The sequence below is a fragment of the Nematolebias whitei genome, chromosome 4, assembly GCF_014905685.2.
Source record: "Nematolebias whitei isolate Nwh7 chromosome 4, NemWhi1, whole genome shotgun sequence".
Taxonomy (NCBI): Eukaryota; Metazoa; Chordata; class Actinopteri; order Cyprinodontiformes; family Rivulidae; genus Nematolebias; species Nematolebias whitei.
In genome coordinates, this window is record NC_056501.1 from 13,205,194 (window position 1) to 13,216,728 (window position 11,535).

The 11,535-nt window shown below is 37.6% G+C and overlaps 1 protein-coding gene across 1 annotated transcript in view; it reads left to right on the top strand.

Annotated features, from left to right (window-relative positions):
• The window catches only part of diaph2 (diaphanous-related formin 2), a 461,650-nt gene that overhangs the window by 231,893 nt on the left and 218,222 nt on the right, over positions 1-11,535 (top strand). The window contains exon 20 of the mRNA XM_037675202.1: positions 11,180-11,281. Within this exon, the coding sequence (XP_037531130.1) occupies positions 11,180-11,281 (102 nt within the window). The remainder of the gene's footprint in view (positions 1-11,179; positions 11,282-11,535) is intronic.

Below are 11,535 nucleotides of genomic sequence, written 5' to 3' on the forward strand. Positions count from 1 at the left end.
TTGTTGTTGTTGTTGTTGTTGTTGTTGTTGTTGTTGTTGTTGTTGTTAATGTTGGTAATGATGGGTGCATGGAAAATGTTAATTATGGTGAAAACACACTTACAAATGTAGTTTTTAAAATCTCCAGTGAGAGCTGAAGATCACAGCACGATAATGCCTACAGGATCACATCATCTGCAGATAGCAGAGATGGAATCGTGAGGCTGTACTTCCTTGGCCCCCTGGCGGCACCGAGAAATTCTGCCCATTAAAGTTATGAACAGAACTGGTGACAATGGGCACTCCTGGTGGAGTCCAACTCCCACTCTGAACATACAGCTCACAATGTGAACCAAACTCTCGCATCGCTTGTATAGGTATCAAACAACCCATAGTAACGGACCCCCAATCCCACAGTTTACCCCAAGGAACACAGTCGAATACCTTCTCCAAGTCCACAAAACTCATGTAGACTGGATGGGAAAACTCCCATGACCCCTCGCTGACCCTAGTGAGAGAAAGAGCTGGTCCAATGTTCCATGGCCAGGACGGAATTCACATTGTTGCCGTTGTACTTGCTCATGATGGGTGATTGTGATGAATTGAAGACTAAAGCAATTTGCTGGCTTTTTAGATAAAAAAAACAACAACAAAAAAACATTGACTTTTAATGTATGTGAACGTTTCTGTTCAGTGTCCTGAAATGCCTTCTGTTGTGACTTGGTGCTTTATAAATAAACTGAACTGACTTGAATCAAATTGCTCCTCCTGGATCTGAGGCTCGGCTAACGATCAGACTCGCAACACCTGCTGTGTTACTACTTTTGCAGACAAAATGATGTGTTTGTGCCGAAAATATGAACATTCTATATAATCTGCACTTGATACATATATTTTTTGGATTGAAAATAATATAACCTGTCGATTGTTTATTTATTTTTTTGTATAAACTTAAGATGATGTGTTCGCTGTGATAACCAACCAAATAATGATTGACAGTAACTTGAGAGCATTATAACATTAAAGGAGGACCCAACCTATTAACAATTAGGAACCTTCCTTCTGTCATCAAAGATAACATTCATTTCAGATTCATGAAGACCTCCACAGATGGAGGAGACACGGAAAGGAAGCAGTCGGGCTTAGGTTGCAGTTCTCGTTAAACTCATATTTTCACGATGCCTTAACTCCATCTCCAGATGCTGCATAGTGCATCTTTAATCAGGTCATGTCCGCTTTGACACCTTCATGTCACTAGAACATGCCTCTCTGCTGCTGTGTGAAGAATAGTTATCTGGAGGTGACTTGATGGAGGCTTTTACAGCTTTAAACATTACAGAACCAATCCAAGCTTTTTTAAATTAAATGCATGTTGTTGTTTTTTTTGTGCACACATAAGGAAAGGACATTGTGTGGCAGATGCATCACCAGCTGTCTTTAATGCAATTCAAGGCTTGAAATTACACTGTATATATCTGCTCCTGTGTTGATTGCCAAGGATAAGCCTATTGGTGCTAACAAGCATGAAGTCAAACTGCCAGCTTGAGAAAAAGTCATTTCCCCCTCCTCTTGTCCTCATCTCTCAGGAAACCTTGACATTTTCCAGCACAGAAATGTGAAGTATTTCTTAAGTCCTTTCACGCCTCAGTAGACAAATTGGATCAACCTATTGGTTAACCTTCACAAGAAGAAGAGATAATACTTGAGCACATTTCTTAAAAAAAAAAAAAAAAAAAAGCCTGGATGTCTTTTCCTTGTTTGACAACCTTGCATGCAACTATTTGCTGAGACATCTGTATTTAAATCAAAGTTATCATTTGAGCTTTTGTTGGTTTTCACAAACCATGTTATAGGGTCCTGATTAAGGACATTAGGCATTATCATTTCTATATAATAGTGAACTTGACTGACAACAATGAGGAGACTGATGGGTGGCAAAGTGGTACACTTGGTTGAGCTGCTATCTAAGCAAGAAGATTGATGGATAAATTTCCGGTATGAAAACTTTCTGGGTAGAGTTTGCTTGTTCTCTCCGTACATGTGTAGGTTTTCTCCGGGTATTCGGGTTTCCTCCCACAGACCAAAAACATGCATGCTAGGTTAACTGGTATGTAACTAAATTGTTCCTAAGTGTAAGTGAGAGGGTGACTGGTTGTTTGTCTCCTTTACTTCTATGTGGCCTGTGATATACAGTACTTACCTGTCCAAGGTGTACCCCACCTCCCATACAGTCACTGCTGAACATAGCCACCAGTCTCTTTTGTCTACCTGCTTCTAACTGTGTGGAAGAGATTTATTCAAACAATAACAATGGGAAATATCATTAGTCATAATGTAAACAAAAATGTGTGTTTCTTGTTTGTTGAACACCTTAGTTTTTATACTATTCAATAAAAAATGGGAAAAAAAAAAAAAAAAGATTAGCTTGATTATACACATATGATGAGAGTAAAGATCAACAGTTATTTTTTGCAAAGCTGAGAATCATCTTGTTTTAAACACTAATGAATAATGGCACCAATAAAACTAATAAATCAACCGGATACTGTATAATTGGTTAGTTCTAGTGGAGGGTGCAATTTCATAAATTACCCTTTGCTGATGTTTTTTACCCCATGCTTCCACTTTGCACTCGCTAAACTAGGCTGGTTACATCTCTCTGAAAGTGTTGGGTATCAGTACTCTTGTGAGATATAACTCACACACATCCTTTTCAGCATTTGTGCAGGCAACTGACAGCCATCTTAAAATCCCTAACTTTTCCAGGCTTCTCAAGCATAAACTTGATTTTCTGTTTAGGCTGGTTTGTATGTATCACAACCCCAGAGAGGTAATGAAGTCCATGGGGACCTGAGTAATTTTATTATTTATCCAAAGAACAGCCTTGGCTTAAAATCTCTGTTACACTTCCTGTCACAGTGACATAGGCTCAACTTTAGTTTTGACTTCTTAATGCTTACAGTTGGGCTGTATGACAAGGTCTTACTGGGCACCAGGTGCAGCCAAATAGACCATCAACTAGTTCCTTCCCACCAGCACTCAAACACAATGGATCACAATGAACTCCTTTGGTGCAACCAGAGAATGGTTTCCTAGGACTGATTGGCTGCCAGGCTCAATCCAATCGCTGCCCCCAGAAGCATGTCTCTGTGACCAATTTAAGAGGCAATGGCAGAGCCTTCTTACACTGTTTTTGAGAGGGAGAACTGCCATGGATGGACATATGTGGACATTGATAATATATTTGTTAAAAGACTTTGCCAAGCCCAAATTGAAAGAGAATGTTCAGATTTATTAATTTTGGGAGTGTTTATTAAGTGCAATATGGTTTTATATTAAGTTTTTCAGACTGTTGTGCTTTAACTTGTGGTCTACATTATACTCGGCCTACAAATAGCCCCCAAAATATCTAAAAACTAGGGGTGCACCGATAAATCGGCCCTGATGTCCTTAATTTTGGGAGATCGGCCGATACTTAAATGAGAGACTGATTTTACCAATTTTATTTAGTTTTAATAACATTGTCTAAACTTAATTTACAGTATATTTCAGAGCACTACCTCATGGCCAGTTAAACCAAGTTTGTATTGTTTCTAGGATATTGATCAATGGTAAGTTTTTCAGTAAAATGAGATTGGAAAATTGAAGGTGCATTGTGACCTTATAACACCCGACAGTGTCACTTATAAAACAAAATCGGTATCGGCCAAAATTGGAATCGGCAGGTCAGACTTTTTAGAAATCTGTGATCGGCCAGAAAACTGCAATTAGTGCACCTCTAAAAATACAGCAAACATAATACAATTTAAATATGTCTAACCATAGTCCACAAAACATTGCTGTATTTCCTCCCTTTTTACTAACAATTATTTGATTTTGCATAAAATATTAACCATGTTCTGGAATTCTTTTCCATTTCTTTTGTGAAAAAAGCAACAAACAAAACAATAAGGGAGGATTACTAAAGGAGATCTGTGTTGTCTCAATTAGAAGAGGGGGCGTTGTTCACACTGGGCTCTGCTCCAGGCCCAGCTGCATACCTTCCAGCGTGGGCTGAGCCTATCCCTGCATACTGAAGACATTACTGGCCACAAGTCAAGTGTCACTCAGCAGGACGTACCCCGCTTCCTGTATACACACCTTTTTATCCAGAGATTGTGGATAAACAGAGCCAGATGTTTTTTTAAAGGGAGCTCTGATAACTGGGAAAGAAGAAGATGGAGGGAGAAAAAAAACAACTTGTCATTCATGTTTCAATTTGAGCATACACACGGAAAACTTTTAGTTCATATCAGTCCACATCTTTCATCATTAATATAATTATTATTCACTTTTTCACTCTCTTATCATTAAGCGTGATGGTGACTGTATTGTAAAACATTTCCCATCCTCCACATTCTCCCAAAATAAACTAAAGCAGCTTAATTTTTATAATATACACTGACATGAGCAGTGCTTGTAAAATATATGGAAATAATGGCCTAATGCTTTAAGAGATGCTTACTAATTTCACTAGAAGTTATGTGATCATTAAGTATTCAGTGCAATATAAAAGCTGAGCTCTTGCATTTATAGTTTTTTTCTTTATCGTTATTATTATTATTGGGTGGGGGATGATGCTGGTTTGCCAAGCTTAATGTAAAATATATCATTTCAAGTTTAAGTCAGTAAGGGAAGGTTTACCTTCATGTAGGCTTTTAAGGTCTAAGACAGTGATGAGTGGATACAGCTATATATCTGTTTGTCCGTTTAACATATGATAAACGAGACCTCCTTTTTAAAACAAGTGAATGTAAAAATAATAATAAAATAAGCATATAAACTGTAATATGTAGTGATCCTCCAGTGCACTTAAAGCTCTCTCACATTTCATCTCCTTTGAAATGCTATGTATATTCTTTTCAACTTCTGCTGGCTTTGTTTTTTTTTATTAAATTTATTTATTTTTGTATATAAACATACGTTATAATACATATATTTATAAATTCAACTTCAGCAGAATTCATATTTCTAAGGCAGAGGCCAGTGACTTTTCCTCAGTATCCATTTCCTTCAGACAGGCTGGCAGCTTCCCAGTAGCTAAATCCTCAGTGAGTCTCAGAGATGGAGGACACAGTCCATGTTCACAGGCAGATTGCACATTTGAAGGAATAAATTGCCTTGTAGAAGACCAGACTTTAAATTGTCTGTTTCGCTCTGTGTTCTTTTGCCTTTAAACATGTTTGCTGAAGACCTGTCATCTGCAGTTTCTGTTATTCCTTTTCAAGGCCTGCTCATTTTCTGGTGTCTGGTGGCAGGGCTCAGCTGAATAGTCTGTGTCCGGAAGTGAACATGTGGTAGTGTTTAGCTTTGTAATGCCCTGGGTTTTACGGACGTCTTGAGGGAGATATCGCATGGAAGGCAACCAGGATAGAGATTGTGGGCCAACAAACAGACTGGATGCCCAAGTGTTGGAGAACTCTTGTTATCATAGAGCTTCCCAAGGGTGTACCTCAGCCCTAGGCCTACATTGATGGATGCCAAATCATTCATAATACGCCCAAACTTTTTTTTTTTTTTTGTCAAACAATCATGTATGCTTTTATTTAAACTAAACAGCTTGGCTACTCCTTTTTTTTTTTTTTTTTTTTTCTCACAAAGCAAAGTCTTATTCTCTACAAGTTAATGAAATGTCTACCAGTTATGCTTAGCAGATGTTTTTTGTCTTTGTGCATTGGATGTTTTTTTTTTTTTTTGTATGTATTCATATTCATTGCTTCTTTAGTTATTTACCCTTGTAGGTAAATCTTCACTGGTATCACTGGTATTGATTTATTGCTACATTGTTCTCACTAAACTTGTATTGTACATGTCATGTCAAAATTATGCGAGCATACCATTGCTTGTCTAAATGTCACCTGGCCCAATAATTGTCTATATGGCATGACTGGGAATTGCTGAACTTTGAAGACAATATTCATTAATTATCAGAGCGATTCTGTTTATAGGCCTATGGGTTTAAATCACAACCCAGTATATGTCAAAGATCATGCTCAATAATCCAGGTTAAAAAGAAAAAATAATAATAATAATAAAAATCCAACAAAGTTCAGTCAGGTCCGCTGGACGGTTTATGTGTGTTGAAACTTTTCATGTTTTGTTTTCAACCACTTTGGCTATGGTTTCCTCAGAGGAGTCTACAGGGGAGAGGGTGGGTTCCAGAAACCGTCTTATCACAATCAAACTGTTTGGTCCACCATGTGAGTGTTCTGCCTATGGGACTGAGTTTGCTGTGGCTCCTCGGACTTATGAAGTCATTTGGATGAAAGATGAAATGTTTCAACACAAATAAACCGTCCAGAGGACCTGACTTAACATTGCTGAACCCAGTATATCATTGTATACATTATAAATGTGCTTCTTTTTCAGTTTTACATTTATTGTGTTAACCAAATATTTTGTCTGACAAGCTGATCCAGAAAATAAATCTCTTTAAAACAGACATAAATAAAATAATAAATGCATGTTTTATTTGAAAGTTTTGAGACAATCAACAGGCTTTCTAAAAAACAAACAAACAAAAATAAAATAAAAATAATAAAAAAACACCTTCCACATTTTTCCACCATACCAATGTCTCTCCATTGCATCATTGTGTAAGAGATTATTTTAACAAATATTTACTTTTGCACAAAGCATGGCACTGTTTTCGGAGTATTACATTTTAGCCTCTGGACAACTAGAAGAACACGTTTATCAAATATTGGCAGATACTTTGATCAGCTGTTGTGGACCTACAGTGCCGTGCAAGATAAGCTCTGCATGGCTGAAATAGCAATTAAACAAACATGTATGCCCAAAGTTTTGTTTTTACTACAACAAAACTTTAGGATTTTAAGTAACTTCTGCATTTTGAGTTCATTTATTAATCATATTTTATTGTTGCACCAACCATCTGGGTATATGCTACTGATATCCATCCTTTCCACACACCTGGGACAATGACTAGTTTGGCAGCTTGAATGTGTGCAAGCCCTCCAGGGCCCATCAGTCCACATGTATTGCTCAAGGGAAGCATGTGACTTGTGCCATAATTGAGTCAGCCCAAAAAAAAAAAAAAAAAGAGAGAGAAATCAGTACTGATGGCACCACTCAGTACCCAGCAGGAGCGCTCTGTGCTGTATAGCCCGCCATCAAAAAGAATTGTGCCTGTTTTGGTTTTAAAAGTGCAATCTTTCTTTTTTAACATCATAAAGCCTGGGGTCCTGGAGGCAAAGGCGAAGACAGCTGACCAGAATGCTGAGAGCACCCTGGTGAGAGTGTTAGGTATCATGGTGAGAGATTAAAGTGGCAGTAGAGAGAATAGATAATAGAGGTTTTAGAGAACAATTTGGTACAAAAAGGAGCCAAATTCATCCTCTTAGTTTAAGTTGCTTCTTTTCTCTGGAGCTTTCCCTGAGGAAGATTCATGTTTCCTCTTGTTCTGTATTACCAAAGACTCTGTATTTCTTTGTCCAGCTCTTTTCCCACATAGGACAAACAGAATGATTTCCTGGCTCCCTTTGCTCGCTGACACAATGCATGTGACACAGAAAATTATTGATTTGCTATTGATCCTATAGGATTCCTTTATTATATACTATTTTGCTGTCATACGGGCTGTTAGGTCCCTGTATGACCGGTGTCAGAGCCTGGTCCACATTGCCAGCAGTAAGTCGGGCTTGTCCCGGTGAGAGTTGGACTCCGCCAAGGTTGCCCTTTGTCACCGATTCTGTTCATAACTTTTATGGACAGAATTTCTAGGCACAGCCAAGGTGTTGAGGGGATCCGTTTTGGTGGCCTTAGGATTGCGTCTCTGCTTTTTGCAGATGATGTGGTCCTATTGGCTTCATCAGATCATGATCTACAGCTTTCGCTGGAGCGGTTCGCAGCCGAGTGCGACGCAGCCGTGATGAAGATCAGTTCCTCCAAATCCGAGGCCATGGTCTTGAGCCGGTTAAGGGTAGAGTTTCCTCTCTGGGTCAGGGAGGAGGTCCTGCCCCAAGTGGAGGAGTTCAAATATCTTGGGGTCTTGTTCACGAATGAGGGAAAAATGGAACGTGAGATCAATAGGCAAATAGGTGCAGCGTCTGCAGTGAAGTGGGAGCTGTACAGGTCTGTCGTGGTGAAGAGAGAGCTGAGTCAAAAGGCAAAGCTCTCATTTTACCGATCGATCTACATTCCTACCCTCATCTATTGTCACGAGCTTTGGGTTGAACAAGATCTCGGATACAAGCGGCCAAAACGAGTTTTCTCCGCAGGGTGTCTGGGCTCTCCCTTATAGATGGGGTGAAAAGCTCGATCATCTGGGAGGGACTCAGAGTAGAGCCGCTGCTTCTCCACGTCGAGAGGAGCCAGTTGAGGTGACTCGGTCATCTGTTTAGGATGCCTCATAGACGCCTCCCCGGTGAGGTGTTCCGGACATGGGAGGAGACCCAGAGGAAGACCCAGGACACGCTGGAGGGACCATGTTTCTCAGCTGGCCTGGGAACGCCTCGGGATTCCCCCGAAGGAGCTGGACCAAGTGGCTGGGGAGAGGGAAGTCTGGGCCTCCCTACTTAGGCTGCTACCCCCACGACCTGACCCCGGATAAGCAGAAGAGGATGGATGGATGGATTTTGCTGTCACATAATATAAGAAAATTCCACTTACTTGTATTTGCCATTATTGTAAAATAACATAAATCACAAGGCCTAACCCTGGATATAAGTATCACCTTTTTTTTATATTTTTATTGGAAGGCAGACAAACACATGCTGGCATTAAAAGGTTTGGACAAAAAGGGGACTTTATAGCGGGACCTCTAGTGATGTCTGGCAACAGATTTGGAAGTGCGTAGATCCCCTGGGCCTGATACATTAAACTTTAATGGCTAAGACATATGTCTATAGATATATTGATGTATTTTGTGGAAGCTCATTTGGTCTCAAACCTGAGATAGTGAGCCAGATAATTACCACACCTTGTGCTGCTTTTCTTAAAGTGATAATTTAGAGTTTTTGAAGTGGGATTTTGTAGAGCAGTGAATTTGGAATATGATCCTCTGCTTGTTTCTGTATTCTAGTTTGTGTCACAGTAAGAGGAAAACAATGCTACTCTGTATGAGTTCCTAAAAATACCCTTTCCTTGAACTGCTTTGACAATGTTGATGTTTGGCTTGTTTTAGGTGGCTGAAATAAACGCTGGAATAGACAAAAGCAATAATCACAGAAGTGTGAGAATTCTGTTCAATTCGGTCCATTGCTTTGTCGAGTCTTTCTTATATCATAAACTAATTTATTTAATGTCTGTCAAAATGACTGTTTTGTGTTTGTACTTGAAATAGCAAGTGACGGTTACAAAATTGTGTTTGCTTTTAGATCTTTTTGTTGGTTTGCACTTTTTATTTATTTATTTTTTTTTTTTTATCCTAACGTTTAAAGTCTTAGCCCTAACAATATGCAAGAAATCAATAGCAATTAAAGTTTCTGGTACTTTTTTTTCCCCTCATGCTGAACCATTATTTTCAACTGTTGTGCTCTTTCAGAGATTATCAATTATAATAATTCACTTCTACCTAAATGGCCTATTATGTATTGCATTGTGATCGAGTTTATGAATAGGAATCTACATTATTTATGCTCCTAAAACAATATTTTGGCATATTGCAGAAACATCAACAGTATTATGTATAGCATTGGCTTCAACTTACTTGCAATTTAGAAATACTTAATATAGTAAACAACTGCATCCCTGATGTGATCTGTTGACAGCACACTGTAGAATTGGTTATGTGCCTTAAGCACAGCTTCTTCTATGTGCCCAGGAGATGTTGCCTCTTTGATTCTTCTTTCAAATATGCAAGCAAGCACTAAGGGAGCAGATTGTTTGTTCTAGATTTCCTGTGAGACTCCCACCTTGGGCTTAAACGGCGCAGTTTTGATGATTAGCAACAAAGTATGCTGCCGCTCATAAACCATCAGGGAAGAAAGATGGATCCAATGAATCTTCGTTTCCTTATTGCTTCTTCTTTATTAGGAAATAAATAAATAAATAAATCTCTTTTCAGTCTGTAACCACACTTCAAAAATGTTGTCCTTTCAGTGTGTACATGGACAAGTGGGTTTTTAGACAAACTTAATATCGCAGCGCAAACAAAGAAGAAAATGTGCTGATTCGTGCCGTCTTCTGTGTGGAGACTCAATAAAAGTCTTTGTTTTAAACAAGCAGCATTTTTGTTCCTTCTTGAACCAATTTGTCTACAGTGCTCAGTCACAAGTTTCCTTCTGATTTATTTGATTTGTGTGGGGTGGAGGATTATATTTTATTTGTTTCTCCTTGGTTTATAAAGTTGACCAACATGGTGTTTGATAAAGAAACATGTCTATCAACCATCTACACATTCTGACATTTACAAACATTTTGGCCTTCACAATCAACTGGTTGGTAAAATGTTGGTTTTAACATAGTCTGTTGATAGAAAACATACCTTAGCATTATGTGGTCCCAAAAGTGTAATACCAATCACATGTGCTAAAAAATAGCTAATTTAATTTAACATCAATTTAAGATTCCAAAGTTGCACTTAGAACAAAAATAAATAAAGTGCATAGATCAAGTCCAGATCAGTTGTATTTTTTTATATATTAACATTATCAGATATATATAGATTTTTTTATTTTTTTTTTGGACACAACATATTTATCTTTTGAGGTTTCAGTAAATGCATTACTGTAAAAGGTCAAAGCTATTCAAAATATGTAAAACTGTATTTAAAATATTTTTGAAGTTTCATTTGGTTTGTTGTAGAGGTTAGATCAAAATTGGAAACTGTACTTATTTATTTATTTGTTTACTTATGTATGTATTTGTTTGTTTGTTCATTTACTCATTTATTAGTTACTTAATTAATTAATTCATTCATTTATTTATTTTACATTTGTTAATATCCTAATCATCTTGATTTAACTTTTCTCTGGCACTTTATTTTTTATTTATTATATATTTTTTTAATATGGCCATGTTCATTGGTTTGTAAAATCTCACAAACTATTTTGATACAAAATACAATGGTTTTAAATTTAATAACAAACACTGTTTTTATTATGCTATACAATGAGTATTAGCACTGTAAATGATGTGCATGTTTGATACATTGTATCACATTTTCAAGTTTTCTTTATTTTCTTGTTTTGTCTTCCAGTTAAAAAAGACGTGAGTGATGAAACTGATAACAAAGTTCCACAATTCAAGAAAAAGGCAAAAGAACTTCGTATCCTGGACGCCAAGACAGCACAGAATCTTTGTAAGTTGATACATAACCTTTTGTTTTTCCAGCCTCAAATAAAATATATATTTTTAGCATCATATTTTATCCCCATAATATCCGCAGATTGTTCCTAACACAGCACTCAGCAAAAGCAGATTTAGCTTTCATTTAAACTGTGCATGTCAATAAATCTGTACAAGTTCATTCTTCCCACTGGTATGTTTTTAGTATGTGTTGGATTCCCTTACAACCTTAGCATTTTTTTTGTATGTTTAATGAATTTTAAATAC